This window comes from Salmo salar, chromosome ssa13, assembly GCF_905237065.1.
Source record: "Salmo salar chromosome ssa13, Ssal_v3.1, whole genome shotgun sequence".
Taxonomy (NCBI): Eukaryota; Metazoa; Chordata; class Actinopteri; order Salmoniformes; family Salmonidae; genus Salmo; species Salmo salar.
Window position 1 is genome coordinate 11,652,459 of NC_059454.1, and position 21,815 is coordinate 11,674,273.

Below are 21,815 nucleotides of genomic sequence, written 5' to 3' on the forward strand. Positions count from 1 at the left end.
GAAATGTCCTCTGATCTGATGAAACAAAAATAGAATTGTTTGGTCATAATGACCATCGTTATGTTTGGAGGAAAAAGGGGGAGGCGTGCAAGCCGAAGAACATCATCCCAACCATGAAGCACGGGGGTGGCAGCATCATGTTGTGGGGGTGCTTTGCTGCAGGAGGGACTGGTGCACTTCACAAAATAGATGGCATCATGAGAAAAGAAAATTATGTGGATATATTGAAGCAACATCTCAAGACATCAGTCAGGAAGTGAAAGCTTGGTCACAAATGCGTCTTCCAAATGGACAATGACCCCAAGCATACTTCCAAAGTTGTGGCAAAATGGCTTAAGGACAACAAAGTCAGGGTAGTGGAGTGGCCATCACAAAGCCCTGACCTCAATCCCATAGAAAATCTGTGGGCAGAACTGACAAAGTGTGTGCGAGCAAGGAGGCCTACAATCCTGACTCAGTTACACCAGCTCTGTCAGGAGAAATGGGCCAAAATTCACCCAACTTATTGTGGAAGCTTGTGGAAGGCTACCCAAAACGTTTGACCCAAGTTAAACAATTTAAAGGCAATGCTACCAAATACTAATTGAGTGTATAGTGTAACGGGCGTCGTCAAAGGTAGTGGACCAAGGCGCAGCGGGTTGAGTGCTCATTTTTACTTTTATTGAACACTTAACAACAAAACAAGAAAACGAATGAATGCACAGTATTGCAGGCTAAACACAGCTATGCAAAAACAACTTCCCACAAAAGACAGGTGAAAAAGGGCTACCTAAGTATGACTCCCAATCAGCAACAACGATGTACAGCTGTTCCTGAGATGTACAGCTGTTCCTGATTGAGAGCCATACCAGGCCAACACAAAGAAATACACTTCATAGAAATACAAAAACATAGAACCATACCCAAAAACCCCGATAACACAAAACAAACACACCCCTACCACGCCCTGACCAAACTACAATAACAAATAACCCCTTATACTGGTCAGGACGTGACAGTATATAAACTTCTGACCCACTGGGAATGTGATGAAAGAAATAAATGCTGAAATAAATCATTCTCTCGACTATTATTCTGACATTTCACATTCTTAAAATAAAGTGGTGATCCTAACTGACATAAAACAGGGAATTCTTACTAGGATTAAATGTCAGAAATTGTGAAAAACTGAGTTTAAATGTATTTGCCTAAGGTCTATGTAAACTACCGACATACTTACAACTGTAGGTATTCCTCTTGTCCAGATGGGATAGGGCAGTGTGCAGTGTGATGGTGATTGCATCGTCTGTGGATCTATTGGTAAGCAAATTGAAGTGGATCTAGGGTGACAGGTAATGTAGAGGTGATATGATCCTTGACTAGTCTCTCAAAGCATTTCATGATGACAGAAGTGGGTTGTACGGGGCGATAGTCATTTAGTTCAGTTACCTTTGCCTTTTTGGGTACAGGAACAATGGTGGCCATCTTGAAGCATGTGGGGACAGCAGACTGGGATAGGGAGAGATTGAATATGTCCATAAACACACCAGCCAGCTGGTCTGCGCATGATCTGAGGATGCGGCTAGGGATGCCGTCTGGGCCGGCAGCTTTGCGAGGGCTAACACGTTTAAACGTCTTACGGAGAAGGAGAAGGAGAAGGAGAGCCCACATTCCTTGATAGCGGGCTGTGTCGGTGGCACTGTATTATCCTCAAAGCGGACAAAGAAGGTGATTAGTTTTCCTGGAAGCAAGACGTCGGTGTCCGTGGCGTGGCTGGTTTTCTTTTTGTAATCCGTGATTGTCTGTAGACCCTGCCACATACGTCTCGTGTCTGAGCCGTTGAATTGCGACTCAACTTTGTCTCTATACTGACATGTCACTTGTTTGATTGCCTTGCGGAGGGAATAACTACACTGTTTGTATTCGGCCCTAATCCCCCAAAAACTAAATATTGCAAAGTTTCCTAAGGACTAGATGCGAGGCAGCCCTCTCTGTCTGCACCATTTTGTCCTTTCTGACTGTCTCTTCTGTCTGACTGTCCCTTCTCTCTCCCCTACTGTCCCTTCTGTCTGACTGTCCCTTCTCTCTCCCCTACTGTCCCTTCTGTCTGACTGTCCCTTCTCTCTCCCCTACTGTCCCTTCTGTCTGACTGTCCCTTCTCTCTCCCCTACTGTCCCTTCTGTCTGACTGTCCCTTCTCTCTCCCCTACTGTCCCTTCTGTCTGACTGTCCCTTCTCTCTCCCCCTACTGTCCCTTCTGTCTGACTGTCCCTTCTCTCTCCCCTACTGTCCCTTCTGTCTGACTGTCCCTTCTCTCTCCCCTACTGTCCCTTCTGTCTGACTGTCCCTTCTCTCTCCCCTACTGTCCCTTCTGTCTGACTGTCCCTTCTCTCTCCCCTACTGTCCCTTCTGTCTGACTGTCCCTTCTCTCTCCCCTACTGTCCCTTCTGTCTGACTGTCCCTTCTCTCTCCCCTACTGTCCCTTCTGTCTGACTGTCTCTTCTGTCTTGTGCCCCTGGTCAGGTGTACTCGGGCTGCACCTGTGTGGTGGGGGGGAACGTCACGTCTGGGCAGGAGGGTCTGGCTCTGGATGGGAAGTGCACCAGCTCCTGTAGTCACATGCCAGCCTTCCTCACCTTCCTCTTCATCGTCATCTTCTTCACCTTCCTGTGTAGTATCCCCGCCCTCACTGCTACCCTCAGGTGGGTACAGACCCTAACTCTCACTGCTACCCTCAGGTGGGTACAGACCCTAACCCTCACTGCTACCCTCAGGTGGGTACAGACCCTAACTCTAACCCTCACTGCTACCCTCAGGTGGGTACAGACCCTAACTCTCACTGCTAGCCTCAGGTGGGTACAGACCCTAACCCTCACTGCTACCCTCAGGTGGGTACAGACCCTAACTCTCACTGCTACCCTCAGGTGGGTACAGACCCTAACCCTCACTGCTACCCTCAGGTGGGTACAGACCCTAACCCTCACTGCTACCCTCAGGTGAGTACAGACCCTAACCCTCACTGCTACCCTCAGGTGGGTACAGACCCTAACCCTCACTGCTACCCTCAGGTGGGTACAGACCCTAACCCTCACTGCTACCCTCAGGTGGGTACAGACCCTAACCCTCACTGCTACCCTCAGGTGGGTACAGACCCTAACCCTCACTGCTACCCTCAGGTGGGTACAGGCCCTAACCCTCACTGCTACCCTCAGGTGGGTACAGGCCCTAACTCTAACTCTCACTGCTACCCTCAGGTGGGTACAGACCCTAACTCTCACTGATACCCTCAGGTGGGTACAGACCCTAACTCTCACTGCTACCCTCAGGTGGGTACAGACCCTAACCCTCACTGCTAGCCTCAGGTGGGTACAGACCCTAACTCTAACCCTCACTGCTACCCTCAGGTGGGTACAGACTCTAACCCTCACTGCTACCCTCAGGTGGGTACAGACCCTAACCCTCACTGCTACCCTCAGGTGGGTACAGACCCTAACCCTCACTGCTACCCTCAGGTGGGTACAGACCCTAACTCTAACCCTCACTGCTACCCTCAGGTGGGTACAGACCCTAACTCTCACTGCTACCCTCAGGTGGGTACAGACCCTAACTCTCACTGCTACCCTCAGGTGGGTACAGACCCTAACTCTCACTGCTACCCTCAGGTGGGTACAGACCCTAACTCTAACCCTCACTGCTAGCATCAGGTGGGTACAGACCCTAACTCTAACCCTCACTGCTAGCCTCAGGTGGGTACAGACCCTAACTCTAACCCTCACTGCTACCCTCAGGTGGGTACAGACCCTAACTCTCACTGCTACCCTCAGGTGGGTACAGACCCTAACTCTCACTGCTACCCTCAGGTGGGTACGGAGCAGACAGACAAAAGAGAGTGTGTGAACTGTGGTATATTTCTGTTATAACCATGTCTGCGTGTAACCTCAGTGTGTGAACTGTGGTATATTTCTGGTATAACCATGTCTGAGTGTAACCTCAGTGTGTGAACTGTGGTATATTTCTGTTATAACCATGTCTGAGTGTAACCTCAGTATGTGAACTGTGAATCTGAAGTGCTCTCTGTCGACCCCTACAGGTGTGTCCCAGACAGCCAGAGGTCCTTTGGACTGGGTATCCAGTGGATCGTGGTGAGAAGTCTAGGTATTTAATTTCTCTTGTTGAATTTGCTTTGATTTGATAAATGTGTCCTTGTGGCCTGAGAGTCCCGACAACAAGTTCCCGAGTGGCGCAGCAGGTCTAAGACATGGCATCTCAGTGTTAGAGGCGTCACTACAGACCCTGGTTTGAATCCAGGCTGTATCACAACCGGCTGTGATTGGGAGTCACATAGGATGGCGAACAATTGGCCCAGCGTTGTCCGGGTTTGGCCGGTGTAGGCTGTCATTATAAATAAGAATTTGTTCTTAACTGATTTGCCTTGTTAAATAAAGTTTAAATTAAAAAACAGTAAATTATGTGATATGTTGTTCCTGAAGGTGGGATCCCAGGCCCGATAGCATTTGGCTCTGTGATCGACATCTCATGCCTGCTGTGGCAGGACCAGTGTGGAGAGCAGGGCTCCTGCTACCTCTACCAGAACTCTGCCATGAGCCGCTACACCCTTATCGCTGGCATCATCTACAAGGTAACTCAAGGCCCACATGTCTGTTATTTCATTCTGTTATAGGATTGTGTTCAAGGACTTTCTTTATACTCGTGACCATATCAAATATTTGTTTAACTGAGAGAGAATTCTATTCTCCCTCCTCTAACCATAGTGCATGTCTTATTCTCTGTTCTCTCTCACTCTTCATCCGTCCCTCCCTCCGTCAGGTTCTCGGCACGCTGTTCTTCCTGCTGGCCAGTGTTCTGTACAAGCCCCCTCCAGAGTCGCCCCAGAGCAGCTGTGAGAGCACCGACCACGGGGCTGGGGACAGCGGGGGAGAGACCGGGGACCTCTCCATCAAGGACCTTCCGCCAAAAATCATCACCAATGTACACGCCAGGTTATGATGACTTCAGACCCCACCCACATCTCACCGCGCGCGTGTGTGTGTGTTGGTGTGTGTCGTGTCACTGCTTCCTCAATCACTGCCAACCCGTGCCCGTCTCATGGCCACTCCCATCACACAGACACATCACCCCAGGGCAAGGCATGTCTGATCCACCTACTGAGCCCAACTTCATCCCATGGGCTTGCCCTCCATCGCCTCCCTGCCAGCCCACTGAACTTGGGGTTTGTGTGATGTGATGAGACTTAGACCAAGGTCACAGATAGGGTCAAAGGTTATTCTGAGAAGTAAGAAAGTCTCCTGATGGCTTTTGGGATTTAAACCACTGAAAAGACCCACTTTAAGGGATCTAGTAAATCTGGATCAAGGAAACGTTACAGATTGCACGATAGAAATGAAAAGGTCATTTCTGATTGAGACGACATATTGCAGAGTTTACCGTGAATGCAGTCCCCGCTAACACGGGAACATTGCCTTTAAATTTCAATCACGCTGTAACAATAAACTTCTATGATACAGATTGAAAAGAAGCCTTAAATGAGTATGGTATGGGACATGGGACAGTATCTATAGTATGAGACAGTATTTATAGTATTGGACAGTATCTATAGTATGGGACATGGGACAGTATCTATAGTATGGTACAGTATATATATACTATGGGACATGGGACAGTATTTATAGTATGGACAGTATTTATAGTATTGTACAGTATCTATAGTATGGGACAGTATCTATAGTATGGGACAGTATTTATAATATGGGACAGTATCTATAGTATGGTACAGTATATATACTATGGGACATGGGACAGTATCTATAGTATGGACAGTATTTATAGTATTGGACAGTATCTATAGTATGGGACATGGGACAGTATCTATAGTATGGACAGTATTTATAGTATTGGACAGTATCTATAGTATGGGACAGTATCTATAGTATTGGACAGTAAATATACTATGGGACATGGGACAGTATCTATAGTATGGACAGTATTTATAGTATTGGACAGTATTTATAATATGGGACATTATCTATAGTATGGTACAGTATATATACTATGGGACATGGGACAGTATCTATAGTATGGACAGTATTTATAGTATTGGACAGTGTCTATAGTATGGGACAGTATCTATAGTATGGACAGTATTTATAGTATTGGACAGTATCTATAGTATGGGACAGTATCTATAGTATGGTACAGTATCTATAGTATGGTACAGTATATATACTATGAGACATGGGACAGTATCTATAGTATGGACAGTATTTATAGTATGGGACAGTATCTATAGTATGGGACAGTATCTATAGTATGGGACATGGAAGAGTATCTATAGTATGGTACAGTATATATACTATGGGACAGTATTTATAGTATGGTACAGTATTTATAGTATTGGACAGTATCTATAATATGGGACAGTATCTATAGTATGGTACAGTATATATACTATGGGACATGGGACAGTATCTATAGTATGGACAGTATTTATAGTATTGGACAGTATCTATAATATGGGACAGTATCTATAGTATGGTACAGTATATATACTATGGGACAGTATTTATAGTATGGTACAGTATCTGTAGTAAGGGACAGTATTTATAGTGAATGTCATGCCATCAGTATGAAGCATTCCTTATATTGAGGGATGAAAGAAAGAGGCATTTAACACTCGTAAAACAACCCTGTTGTCTTGCCTAACACATTTACAGCACATCATTTTCATATAATATAAACTATAGACCACAAGTATTTAAAGGTACTTACTGTTATTATACCTATACCTAGTGAGAAAAATAACACTCATGTACTTTAACAAATGGAAGAGCACACAGCCTGTCTACATGTCCTTCAACTAGTCAGATCCATGGTGTGATATCATCCTGTCTACATGTCCTTCAACTAGACAGATCCATGGTGTGATATCATCCTGTCTACATGTCCTTCAACTAGTCAGATCCATGGTGTGATATCATCCTGTCTACATGTCCTTCAACTAGACAGATCCATGGTGTGATAACATCCTGTCTGTGTACTTCAACTAGTCAGATCCATGGTGTGATATCATCCTGTCTACATGTCCTTCAACTAGTCAGATCCATGGTGTGATATCATCCTGTCTGTGTCCTTCAACTAGACAGATCCATGGTGTGATATCATCCTGTCTACATGTCCTTCAACTAGACAGATCCATGGTGCGATATCATCCTGTCTGTGTCCTTCAACTAGACAGATCCATGGTGTGATATCATCCTGTCTACATGTCCTTCAACTAGACAGATCCATGGGGCGATATCATCCTGTCTGTGTCCTTCAACTAGTCAGATCCATGGTGTGATATCATCCTGTCTACATGTCCTTCAACTAGTCAGATCCATGGGGTGATATCATCCTGTCTACATGTCCTTCAACTAGTCAGATCCATGGTGTGATATCATCCTGTCTACATGTCCTTCAACTAGTCAGATCCATGGTGTGATATCATCCTGTCTACATGTCCTTCAACTAGTCAGATCCATGGTGTGATATCATCCTGTCTACATGTTCTTCAACTAGACAGATCCATGGTGTGATATCATCCTGTCTACATGTCCTTCAACTAGACAGATCCATGGTGTGATATCATCCTGTCTACATGTCCTTCAACTAGACAGATCCATGGTGTGATATTCATCCTGTCTGTGTCCTTCAACTAGACAGATCCATGGTGTGATATCATCCTGTCTACATGTCCTTCAACTAGTCAGATCCATGGTGTGATATTCATCCTGTCTGTGTCCTTCAACTAGACAGATCCATGGGGTGATATCATCCTGTCTACATGTCCTTCAACTAGACAGATCCATGGTGTGATATCATCCTGTCTAAATGTCCTTCAACTAGACAGATCCATGGTGTGATATCATCCTGTCTAAATGTCCTTCAACTAGACAGATCCATGGTGTGATATCATCCTGTCTACATGTCCTTCAACTAGACAGATCCATGGTGTGATATCATCCTGTCTACGTCCTTCAACTAGACAGATCCATGGGGTGATATCATCCTGTCTACATGTCCTTCAACTAGTCAGATCCATGGTGTGATATCATCCTGTCTACATGTCCTTCAACTAGACAGATCCATGGGGCGATATCATCCTGTCTACATGTCCTTCAACTAGTCAGATCCATGGTGTGATATCATCCTGTCTACATGTCCTTCAACTAGACAGATCCATGGTGTGATATCATCCTGTCTACATGTCCTTCAACTAGACAGATCCATGGTGTGATATCATCCTGTCTACATGTCCTTCAACTAGTCAGATCCATGGTGTGATATCATCCTGTCTACATGTCCTTCAACTAGACAGATCCATGGTGTGATATCATCCTGTCTACATGTCCTTCAACTAGACAGATCCATGGTGTGATATCATCCTGTCTACATGTCCTTCAACTAGACAGATCCATGGTGTGATAACATCCTGTCTACATGTCCTTCAACTAGTCAGATCCATGGTGTGATATCATCCTGTCTACATGTCCTTCAACTAGACAGATCCATGGTGTGATACCATCCTGTCTGTGTCCTTCAACTAGACAGATCCATGGTGTGATATCATCCTGTCTACATGTCCTTCAACTAGTCAGATCCATGGGGTGATATTCATCCTGTCTGTGTCCTTCAACTAGACAGATCCATGGTGTGATATCATCCTGTCTACATGTCCTTCAACTAGTCAGATCCATGGTGTGATATCATCCTGTCTACATGTCCTTCAACTAGTCAGATCCATGGTGTGATATCATCCTGTCTACATGTCCTTCAACTAGTCAGATCCATGGTGTGATATCATCCTGTCTGTGTCCTTCAACTAGACAGATCCATGGGGCGATATCAAGACACATAAATGCACTTTAAGACCTAATCAGCACTGATGAACTTAGACAATGGTATTATACAAGAGTTATTCTGGTAGTGTATGCTAGTTGTAATTAACAGCTAGGGACAATGCACAAAATAAATGAGTTGCAGTATAAAGAAAAGACAACAGGCCTCTTCTCCAAACCTCCAAGTGTGCCAAGTACCATTGCCCCAATCTGTTTTCTGTTTTGGGATCTTATAGAAATGAATAGCACTGTTTGTTTATGTATTCATTTCATTTGATTGTTTTCACATGATTTGGTATTGTCCCAGACATCTTTGTATATGCAGTAGAGCAGGGCTGCCCAACCCTCTTCCTGGAGATCTACTGTCCTGTGGGTTTTCAGTCCAACCCTCTTCCTGGAGATCTACCGTCCTGTGGGTTTTCAGTCCAACCCTCTTCCTGGAGATCTACCGTCCTGTAGGTTTTCAGTCCAACCGTCTTCCTGGAGATCTACCGTCCTGTGGGTTTTCAGTCCAACCGTCTTACTGGAGATCTACCGTCCTGTGGGTTTTCAGTCCAACCCTCTTCCTGGAGATCTACTGTCCTGTGGGTTTTCAGTCCAACCCTCTTCCTGGAGATCTACTGTCCTGTGGGTTTTCAGTCCAACCCTCTTCCTGGAGATCTACCGTCCTGTGGGTTTTCAGTCCAACCGTCTTACTGGAGATCTACCGTCCTGTGGGTTTTCAGTCCAACCCTCTTCCTGGAGAGCTACCGTCCTGTGGGTTGCTGCTCAACAAGACCTTAACTAGCTACATCAGATATGCTAAATTAGGGTTGGACTGAAAACCTACTGGACAGTAGATCTCCAGGAAGAGGGTTGGACTGAAAACCTACTGGACAGTAGATCTCCAGGAAGAGGGTTGGGCTGAACCTACTGAACAGTAGATCTCCAGGAAGAGGGTTGGGCTGAACCTACTGGACAGTAGATCTCCAGGAAGAGGGTTGGACTGAACCTACTGAACAGTAGATCTCCAGGAAGAGGGTTGGGCTGAACCTACTGGACAGTAGATCACCAGGAAGAGGCTTGGGCTGAACCTACTGGACAGTAGATCACCAGGAAGAGGCTTGGGCTGAACCTACTGGACAGTAGATCTCCAGGAAGAGGGTTGGGCTGAACCTACTGGACAGTAGATCTCCAGGAAGAGGCTTGGGCTGAACCTACTGGACAGTAGATCTCCAGGAAGAGGGTTGGGCTGAACCTACTGGACAGTAGATCTCCAGGAAGAGGGTTGGGCAGCCCTGAAGTAGAGGATGTAGCTGATGATTCAGAATTACTTTTCCCTGACCAAACAATCACCCTCAAATTACCCTGTTCTTGAACACTTTACAGTATAGTTTTTGTCTTTATTGTTTACATTACGGTGACATGACACTTTAGAACTTGTGTTGGCCATTTTACATTTCTCATGTTTTTAATGTATTCATTTTTGATGGACCCAAATGCCTCCAAATCTTCTCTCCTTCGTTCTCCCACCTGATCCCACCATGGACTTTACCGCCACATGATAGTGTGTGTAACCTTAAACCTTCCTAGTCTTACTATTGTGTCTCTTCACTCACTAGCACTTCTGTGAATCTAGTCTTATGGGTTTTGTTTTGGTACTTTTGTAAAGGAAATGGAAACGTATATGACTTTTATTGAAATGTTTCTTAAGATGTTTTTTTAAAACAACAGGTGAACAACACTATCATTTGTTTTGTTTGAAAAAAAAATTATTAGCATTTCAAATCATTGCATGACTGCCCACTTCAAAATCACTTGCATGTACCACATGTACACACACAACCAACCAAATGACATATGTCTTCTCTCACTCCCTGTATCTCTCTCTTCCTCAAACACACAGACACACTCATCCTCTTACTCTCCCAGCAGAAACAACAACTATACTATAACTATCTCCATTACCTTCTGACACTTCAGAGACACTCAGAGTCTCAAATAAAGCTCAAATTAAGCTTTTTCAATTCCAGGGCATTGAATTCATGTGACTGAAACAAGGATTTTTTTCCTCGCTCAAATCACAGAAACACTGACACAGCGACCATTGGACCAAACACATTGATGCATTTAATAGCCACCGGGTTCTTCATGAAGCGGTACTAAAGAACTAAGCAAGGTCACTCAAGAAGAGACGGAAGTAAAAGACAAACTATGTGGGAGATAGGATTGTGGGACAAAGGATCAGTTTCCATGGATACTGTTGAGCCATGACTCTTGTCGGTCTGTTTGCAGACATTACATTTATGACTCTTGGCAAATACACACAGGGACACATTAATGAACATTAAATACACTCAGGGACACATTAATGAACATTAAATACACCTAGATGATCAAATACACACAGGGACACATTAATGAACATTAAATACACTCAGGGACACATTAAATACACACACGTTCTGAGAATCAAACGCAGTATTTCAAACATTACCATACTTATTGGAACAATAGATATTTTACACGTACTGTATGGAAACCCATCATACTGTACAGACAGCAGAGGCAAGGACCTTGCAAATGAAATACACACATTCATATATATAGACAGAGTTGAGATTGCATTCATAAATATCATTGAACAGACAGAAACAACAGTGGATAGTGTGACAATGATACATTAAGAAAATCACTTTATCCGTACATTCAAACTATACATTTGATACTTGTATTCCTCTCTCTTTTTTCCTCTCTTCATCCCTCTCTTTCTTGGACTCAGGAATGAACAACTTGTCATCTAAGTTGTCACACAGAGTCTGCTGGTCGGTTAGAATGCTACATTTTTTTAAATAGTCCCAAGTCTAGGAGGTGGAAGGAGGGTTCAAACCGTAGCCCTCTTCTCCTGCAGCCTGTGAGGCCCACTGTCCAACGTCAGTCTGACAATATTATTGCCGTGGAGCGGTCTCCTAATGACGAAGGAAGGTCGCTGGACCGAAGTGTGCTGCAACGCCAGTGAGAGCCATTGGCCAATGCCTCTCATTGGTTTCAGCTATGCCACACACCACCCCCCCCCCTCAGTCAGGAGACTTTGATCTGAACACCGTGGACTATATGCTGCTCTGCTGCCATGGAGACGGACCACAACACAGTGCCTTCAAGAGCTGAGGGGGAGTCGAGACCGATTGGTTTACTGTGTGTGTGTGTGTATTGTAAGTGTGGATGTGTTTAGATGAAATGAATGCATGAGGAGGCTAGGTACAGTATGTGACTGTGTTTTAACATGCCTCCGTTCTATTATGCTCTACTGTTGCTGTTGAATGAAGAAGAAAAATATAAGCTAAACAGCAGAGTGGTGCTGTGTTGCATTGACATGGATTGAGTTTTAACTGCAAGATTACCGTGTACATTTCTGTAAATACGAATGATGTACCATCACCTACTTTGTGATTTACCAATGCATTTTACCTTATCCAATTCTGTTGGAAGTTCATTTCAATCAGCTTCATGCTTACTCTATGTCCTCGTGTACTGTGATATGTGTTATGAATTACTTTCACGACCACACGTGTATTACAGTTTTTCCCAATTGTTAAGACAAGTTCTCTGAAACTACATCTCAGGTACTCAAAATTCTAAACACAAAACCGCCAATTTCCCCCAAACCCCACAGCCATCTTGCAAAATGAAACACAGCAATCAAGATCATGTACTCACTGCTCAACATTAAACTCTGCATACAAATGAGACACACACACATCAAATGAATCTAAGTTAGTGACAACTGAGCTCACACTAATGTGACATATTCAGTACACTACTATCTATCAGGATAAGGTAAGACCCAGACGCAGACCGTGTCAAAGTAACAATGTTTATTACAGAAACAGAGGCAAAGGTACAGGACGGCAGGCAGGCAGGGGCAGGCGGGCAGGGTGATCAGGCAGGGGCAGGCAGGGTGATCAGGCAGGAGCAGGCAGGGTGATCAGGCAGGGGTAGGGGCAGGCAGGGTGATCAGGCGGGTTCAGGGGCAGGACAGTAAGCTTGACAAACAAGCCGAACTGGTAACAGAAACAGAAAACACAGTTATAAGTACACAGGGGGTAATGGGGAAGATGGGCGACACCTAGAGGGGGGGGAGACAAGCACAAAGGACAGGTGAAACAGATCAGGGGGGTGACACTATCAGAACCTTCAGTTTAAAGACTAAGATTTTGTTGTTATATTGTATATTGTTTGTGTGTGACTCAATACATGTCAAACATTATACTGTAAGCACACAGTAAAAATGCAAAAATACAGTAAATATATATATTTTGCATATGCAAAGGAAGAAAAATAATTAGATCATATATATATATATATTAGATCAACTGTATGGAATAGATAAACTGTAGAAATACAGTAAAATCAAAATTATAAGTCAAGAAACAAATACTCCATTGTGAAAACAAAATCATGTCTGTTGTTTAGGTCCAGCAACAGATTTTTCATCAACATCACAGGTGATATTCTCCTTGGCCAGACAGCAGGGGAAACATCTTCTGGCATGACTCACCCACCCCTGTCAGGACTCTGCTGGAATGGCACCACAGACCTCCATTTCCTGGAGAAGGGCCATACATTCATGGGGTTTGTGAACATACACCTTCCACCGCCGTGCTGAAAGCAACTCATCAATGGGGTTGAGAAATGGGGAATATGGTGGGAGATAGAGAATTGTAAACCTGGAATGGTCATGGAAGCTGTTGCGGACCTGAGCAGCCCGATGGAAACTCACGTTGTCCCAGATTAGAACATACATTTGCTGCTCAGGATCACCTGGCCCTCTCTGCTCTGGCTGAAAAAGATTGTCATGTAAGGTGTTCAGGAAATTAAGGAGATGGGCAGTGCTGTATGGTCCAAGGGTGGCATGGCGGTGGAGGACCCCATTGTGGCTCATAGCTGGGCATGTGGTGACATTTCCCCCGCGCTGGCCACGTACCTCAATGATGACTGACCAATGACGTTGACCAATGATGTTCCTTCCTTTCCTCCTCGTCTTCGCTAAATGGAATCCAGCCTCATCTATGAATGAGTTTCTGGGGGACGGGATTTGCATCCAACTCCATGATTCTCTGAAATGACAGTAAATACTATAATTGCTGTATAGTAAAGTTCACTGACAACATCAATGAGTCTAATGTTTTAAGAGTGTAATACTAGTACATGACTTACTTGCACATATTCCTACTGTTTATCCTTCACTCTTTGGGAATTCGTTTCATATATGACTGTGTAGATTTGCTTCATCCAGAGATGGTGTTTCTGAAGGATGGGGGCTATGGTTGATAAGCTCACTCTGATGTTATGGAAGATGACCGGATTACAGCCTCCTGTTTGTCTGTAAATACACGTGTTCTACCACCATGTACGTCGTGGTCATCTTTCAGTTCTATAACAACTAAATAGCATACAGTACAGTAAACACTACAGTAATACAGTATACAAGATAAACATGTTACAGAATAGTATAGCTCCCAGTTTCCTCCATACAGTACAGTAAACACTACAGTAATACAGTATACAAGATAAAACATGTTACAGAGTAGTATAGCTCCCAGTTTCCTCCATACAGTACAGTAAACACTACAGTAATACAGTATACAAGATAAACATGTTACAGAGTAGTATAGCTCCCAGTTTCCTCCATACAGTACAGTAAACACTACAGTAATACAGTATACAAGATAAACATGTTACAGAGTAGTATAGCTCCCAGTTTCCTCCATACAGTACAGTAAACACTACAGTAATACAGTATACAAGATAAACATGTTACAGAGTAGTATAGCTCCCAGTTTCCTCCATACAGTACAGTAAACACTACAGTAATACAGTATACAAGATAAACATGTTACAGAGTAGTATAGCTCCCAGTTTCCCCCATACAGTACAGTAAACACTACAGTAATACAGTATACAAGATAAACATGTTACAGAGTAGTATAGCTCCCAGTTTCCTCCATACAGTACAGTAAACACTACAGTAATACAGTATACAAGATAAACATGTTACAAAGTAGTATAGCTCCCAGTTTCCTCCATATAGTACAGTAAACACTACAGTAATACAGTATACAAGATAAACATGTTACAAAGTAGTATAGCTCCCAGTTTCCTCCATATAGTACAGTAAACACTACAGTAATACAGTATACAAGATAAACATGTTACAGAGTTGTATAGCTCCCAGTTTCCTCCATACAGTAATACATGAATCATTTACGTTGTTTCCCCTTCCAGTATGTATTGGAATCTACAGTTTTTACTGTGCTTTATGTTGTACTACTGTCAAGTAGTAAAAGTACTAGAGAGGTCCAATGTCTGCAGTACAAACCTCTTCTCATTTTGGAACGTCCGGATGATGGATGTTACGGTGAAGCGGCTCAGATTGGGCTGCACTCTCTGCCCAGCCTCTCTCAAGGTCAAACCATGGTTGACCACATGGTCTGCCCAGCCTCTCTCAAGGTCAAACCATGGTTGACCACATGGTCTGCCCAGCCTCTCTCAAGGTCAAACCATGGTTGATCACATGGTCTGCCCAGCCTCTCTCAAGGTCAAACCATGGTTGACCACATGGTCTGCCCAGCCTCTCTCAAGGTCAAACCATGGTTGACCACAAGGTCCACCACAGTCACCGAGACTCCTCTCCTTGTTCTTGGTCTTCCTTATTCTCCACCTCTATCTCCACCTCTCCCTGCTAACTTTGCTTCCATTGTTCTCCAAACACAGGAGTACTCACCTGTGGTCTTTTGATTGCAAAGTTGAACATTTATGCAATTAGTGTTTGAACATGTGAAGAGTGAAAATGATCAATTGGTAATTGATCTTAGCTTGTTGAACAGTGTTGCTTTTCATTTGAACACAAGAGATTTTAGTTGTGAAAGTTGTGCCAAAATATAGAGAATTGTGTGTTGTGTTTTGCCAAATGTTTGTTATAGAATTTTAATCTGTGCCAGTAGTATTGCAGATTTGGTGTCTGGTTCTGTTAAATGGGTTACAGATTTGGGTCATTGTGACTCATGGGCCAGTTTTAGTGTGTTAACAATTGGGAAATACTGTAAGTATTATTTTGCAGACCCTGTGACAATGTGAAAGAAAACTATTCAAACTCAGGCTCAATGGTTGTGAGTTGTTTCCCATAGTGACATTAAAGTAAAACTCCACACAAAAAACATATTTTGATATTTATTTCATTAGTCCATTGTTGATATAAACCCAAAATGTTTTGCATGTCAGCAATCAAGTTTTAAAAGATATATAACTTTCAAAATACAGAAATACAGCCGGTATGATGCAATTTGAATTATATATTGCAAAACGCTGCATCATATAATTCAAAATGCATCACAACGGCTGTATTTCCCCAAAAAGGTTTGGGTGTAATTTTCCTTGAAGTGCTGAGTGGGAATGTATTGTAATCTTCATTCAGCTGTACTTACTGACAGTAGCCAGACACACAGACAAAATATTCATTAGGTCAACAGTTGACCCCAAAGCAAAGGCAACAACTTCAAAATGATAGATAATTGTGGCACTATTGTGAGACCAGACGCTGATAGAGAACAGCATCTGGAATATAAACAGGAGTATTAAACGGTTTCCAAAGACAAACATCCATCTACCATTCCCAATAACAAACAGTAGTCAACTACCCTTCCCCTTTATAGACAGTAGTCATCTACCCTTCTCCTTTACAGACAGTAGTCATCTACCTTTCCCCTTTATAGACAGTAGTCATCTACCCTTCCCCTTTACAGACAGTAGTGATCTACCCTTCCCCTTTATAGACAGTAGTCATCTACCCTTCCCCTTTACAGACAGTAGTCATCTACCCTTCCCCTTTACAGACAGTAGTCATCTACCCTTCTCCTTTATAGATAGTATTCATCTACTCTTCTACTTTACAGACAGTAGTGATCTACCCTTCCCCTTTATAGACAGTAGTGATCTACCCTTCCCCTTTATAGACAGTAGTCATCTACCCTTCTCCTTTATAGACAGTATTCATCTACTCTTCTACTTTACAGACAGTAGTCATCTACCCTTCCCCTTTATAGACAGTAGTCATCTACCCTTCCCCTTTATAGACAGTAGTCATCTACCCTTCCCCTTTATAGACAGTAGTCATCAACACTTCCCCTTTATAGACAGTAGTCATCTAACCTTCTCCTTTACAGACAGTAGTCATCTACACTTCTCCTTTACAGACAGTAGTCATCTACTCTTCTACTTTACAGACAGTAGTCATCTACCCTTCCCTTTTATAGACAGTATTCATCGACTATTCTACTTTAAAGACAGTAGTCAACCACCCTTCTCCTTTACAGACAATAGTCATCTACCCTTCCCCTTTACAGACAGTAGTCATCTACCCTTCCCCTTTACAGACAGTAGTCATCTACCCTTCCCCTTTATAGACAGTAGTCATCTACCCTTCCCCTTTACAGACAGTAGTCATCTACCCTTCCCCTTTATAGACAGTAGTCATCTACCCTTCCCCTTTATAGACAGCAGTCATCTACCCTTCCCCTTTACAGACAGTAGTCATCAACCATTCCCCCTTTATAGACAGCAGTCATCTACCCTTCCCCTTTACAGACAGTATTCATCTACCCTTCTCCTTTACAGACAGTAGTCATCAACACTTCCCCTTTATAGACAGTATTCATCTACCCTTCTCCTTTACAGACAGTAGTCATCTACCCTTCTCCTTTATAGACAGTAGTCATCTACCCTTCCCCTTTATAGACAGTAGTCATCTTCCCTTCCCCTTTATAGACAGTAGTCATCTACTCTTCTACTTTACAGACAGTAGTCATCTACCCTTCCCCTTTACAGACAGTAGTTATCTTCCCTTCCCCTTTATAGACAGTAGTCATCTACTCTTCTACTTTACAGACAGTAGTCATCTACCCTTCCCCTTTATAGACAGTATTCATCTACTCTTCTACTTTACAGACAGTAGTCATCTACCCTTCCCCTTTATAGACAGTAGTCATCAACCCTTCCCCTTTATAGACAGTAGTCATCTACCCTTCACCTTTATAGACAGTAGTCATCTACCCTTCCCCTTTATAGACAGTAGTCATCTACCCTTCACCTTTATAGACAGCAGTCATCTACCCTTCTCCTTTATAGACAGTAGTCATCTACCCTTCCGCTTTACAGACAGTAGTCATCTTCCCTTCCCCTTTATAGACAGTAGTCATCTTCCCTTCCCCTTTATAGACAGTAGTCATCTACTCTTCTACTTTACAGACAGTAGTCATCTACCCTTCCCCTTTACAGACAGTAGTCATCTTCCCTTCCCCTTTATAGACAGTAGTCATCTTCCCTTCCCCTTTACAGACAGTTGTCATCTACCCTTCTCCATTATAGACAGTATTCATTTACTCTTCTCCTTTACAGACAGTAGTCATCTACCCTTCCCCTTTACAGACAGTAGTCATCTACCCTTCCCCTTTACAGACAGTACTCATCTACCCTTCCCCTTTACAGACAGTAGTCATCTTCCCTTCCCCTTTATAGACAGTAGTCATCTACCCTTCTCCTTTATAGACAGTAGTCATCTACCCTTCCCCTTTACAGACAGTACTCATCTACCCTTCCCCTTTACAGACAGTAGTCATCTTCCCTTCCCCTTTACAGACAGTACTCATCTACCCTTCCCCTTTACAGACAGTACTCATCTACCCTTCCCCTTTACAGACAGTAGTCATCTTCCCTTCCCCTTTACAGACAGTACTCATCTACCCTTCCCCTTTACAGACAGTAGTCATCTACCCTTCCCCTTTACAGACAGTAGTCATCTACCCTTCCCCTTTACAGACTGTACTCATCTACCCTTCCCCTTTACAGACAGTAGACATCTTCCCTTCCCCTTTATATACAGTAGTCATCTACCCTTCTCCTTTATAGACAGTAGTCATCTTCCCTTCCCCTTTATAGACAGTAGTCATCTACCCTTCCCCTTTATAGACAGTTGTCATCTACCCTTCTCCTTTATAGACAGTAGTCATCTACCCTTCCCCTTTATAGACAGTAGTCATCTACCCTTCTCCTTTATAGACAGTAGTCATCTACCCTTCCCCTTTACAGACAGTAGTCATCTACCCTTCTCCTTTATAGATAGTATTCATCTACTCTTCTACTTTACAGACAGTAGTGATCTACCCTTCCCCTTTATAGACAGTAGTGATCTACCCTTCCCCTTTATAGACAGTAGTCATCTACCCTTCTCCTTTATAGACAGTATTCATCTACTCTTCTACTTTACAGACAGTAGTGATCTACCCTTCCCCTTTATAGACAGTAGTCATCTACCCTTCCCCTTTATAGACAGTAGTCATCTACCCTTCCCCTTTATAGACAGTAGTCATCAACACTTCCCCTTTATAGACAGTAGTCATCTAACCTTCTCCTTTACAGACAGTAGTCATCTACCCTTCTCCTTTACAGACAGTAGTCATCTACTCTTCTACTTTACAGACAGTAGTCATCTACCCTTCCCCTTTATAGACAGTATTCATCTACTCTTCTACTTTACAGACAGTAGTCATCTACCCTTCTCCTTTACAGACAGTAGTCATCTACCCTTCCCCTTTACAGACAGTAGTCATCTACCCTTCCCCTTTACAGACAGTAGTCATCTACCCTTCCCCTTTATAGACAGTAGTCATCTACCCTTCTCCTTTATAGACAGTAGTCATCTACCCTTCCCCTTTACAGATAGTAGTCATCTACCCTTCCCCTTTATAGACAGTAGTCATCTACCCTTCTCCTTTATAGACAGTAGTCATCTACCCTTCCCCTTTACAGACAGTAGTCATCTACCCTTCCCCTTTACAGACAGTAGTCATCTACCCTTCCCCCTTTATAGACAGCAGTCATCTACCCTTCTCCTTTATAGACAGTAGTCATCTACCCTTCTCCTTTATAGACAGTAGTCATCAACACTTCCCCTTTACAGACAGTATTCATCTACCCTTCCCCTTTACAGACAGTATTCATCTACCCTTCTCCTTTATAGACAGTAGTCATCTACCCTTCCCCTTTATAGACAGTAGTCATCTTCCCTTCCCCTTTATAGACAGTAGTCATCTACTCTTCTACTTTACAGACAGTAGTCATCTACCCTTCCCCTTTACAGACAGTAGTTATCTTCCCTTCCCCTTTACAGACAGTAGTCATCTACTCTTCTACTTTACAGACAGTAGTCATCTACCCTTCCCCTTTATAGACAGTATTCATCTACTCTTCTACTTTACAGACAGTAGTCATCTACCCTTCCCCTTTATAGACAGTAGTCATCAACCCTTCCCCTTTATAGACAGTAGTCATCTACCCTTCACCTTTATAGACAGTAGTCATCTACCCTTCCCCTTTATAGACAGTAGTCATCTACCCTTCACCTTTATAGACAGCAGTCATCTACCCTTCTCCTTTATAGACAGTAGTCATCTACCCTTCCCCTTTACAGACAGTAGTCATCTTCCCTTCCCCTTTATAGACAGTAGTCATCTTCCCTTCCCCTTTATAGACAGTAGTCATCTACTCTTCTACTTTACAGACAGTAGTCATCTACCCTTCCCCTTTACAGACAGTAGTCATCTTCCCTTCCCCTTTATAGACAGTAGTCATCTTCCCTTCCCCTTTATAGACAGTTGTCATCTACCCTTCTCCATTATAGACAGTATTCATTTACTCTTCTCCTTTACAGACAGTAGTCATCTACCCTTCCCCTTTACAGACAGTAGTCATCTACCCTTCTCCTTTATAGACAGTATTCATCTACTCTTCTACTTTACAGACAGTAGTGATCTACCCTTCCCCTTTATAGACAGTAGTCATCTACCCTTCCCCTTTATAGACAGTAGTCATCTACCCTTCCCCTTTATAGACAGTAGTCATCAACACTTCCCCTTTATAGACAGTAGTCATCTAACCTTCTCCTTTACAGACAGTAGTCATCTACCCTTCTCCTTTACAGACAGTAGTCATCTACTCTTCTACTTTACAGACAGTAGTCATCTACCCTTCCCCTTTATAGACAGTATTCATCTACTCTTCTACTTTACAGACAGTAGTCATCTACCCTTCTCCTTTACAGACAGTAGTCATCTACCCTTCCCCTTTACAGACAGTAGTCATCTACCCTTCCCCTTTACAGACAGTAGTCATCTACCCTTCCCCTTTATAGACAGTAGTCATCTACCCTTCTCCTTTATAGACAGTAGTCATCTACCCTTCCCCTTTACAGATAGTAGTCATCTACCCTTCCCCTTTATAGACAGTAGTCATCTACCCTTCTCCTTTATAGACAGTAGTCATCTACCCTTCCCCTTTACAGACAGTAGTCATCTACCCTTCCCCTTTACAGACAGTAGTCATCTACCCTTCCCCCTTTATAGACAGCAGTCATCTACCCTTCTCCTTTATAGACAGTAGTCATCTACCCTTCTCCTTTATAGACAGTAGTCATCAACACTTCCCCTTTACAGACAGTATTCATCTACCCTTCCCCTTTACAGACAGTATTCATCTACCCTTCTCCTTTATAGACAGTAGTCATCTACCCTTCCCCTTTATAGACAGTAGTCATCTTCCCTTCCCCTTTATAGACAGTAGTCATCTACTCTTCTACTTTACAGACAGTAGTCATCTACCCTTCCCCTTTACAGACAGTAGTTATCTTCCCTTCCCCTTTACAGACAGTAGTCATCTACTCTTCTACTTTACAGACAGTAGTCATCTACCCTTCCCCTTTATAGACAGTATTCATCTACTCTTCTACTTTACAGACAGTAGTCATCTACCCTTCCCCTTTATAGACAGTAGTCATCAACCCTTCCCCTTTATAGACAGTAGTCATCTACCCTTCACCTTTATAGACAGTAGTCATCTACCCTTCCCCTTTATA

The 21,815-nt window shown here is 43.3% G+C and overlaps 1 protein-coding gene across 4 annotated transcripts in view; it reads left to right on the forward strand.

Moving 5' to 3' along the window:
• Window positions 1-12,416, forward strand: part of LOC106566442 (solute carrier organic anion transporter family member 4A1) — a 74,009-nt gene extending 61,593 nt beyond the window's left edge. For 3 of the 4 annotated variants that reach the window (XM_014134480.2, XM_014134482.2, XM_014134483.2), the window contains exons 9-12: window positions 2,502-2,680; window positions 4,069-4,133; window positions 4,469-4,617; window positions 4,806-5,614. In XM_014134480.2, the coding sequence (XP_013989955.1) occupies window positions 2,502-2,680; window positions 4,069-4,133; window positions 4,469-4,617; window positions 4,806-4,985 (573 nt within the window). In that variant the 3' untranslated portion in view covers window positions 4,986-5,614. Of the gene's footprint in view, window positions 1-2,501; window positions 2,681-4,068; window positions 4,134-4,468; window positions 4,618-4,805; window positions 5,615-11,633 lie in introns of those variants that run through there. The other variant, XM_045692934.1, reaches the window with a different exon arrangement.
• The last annotated feature ends 9,399 nt before the right edge of the window (window positions 12,417-21,815 follow it).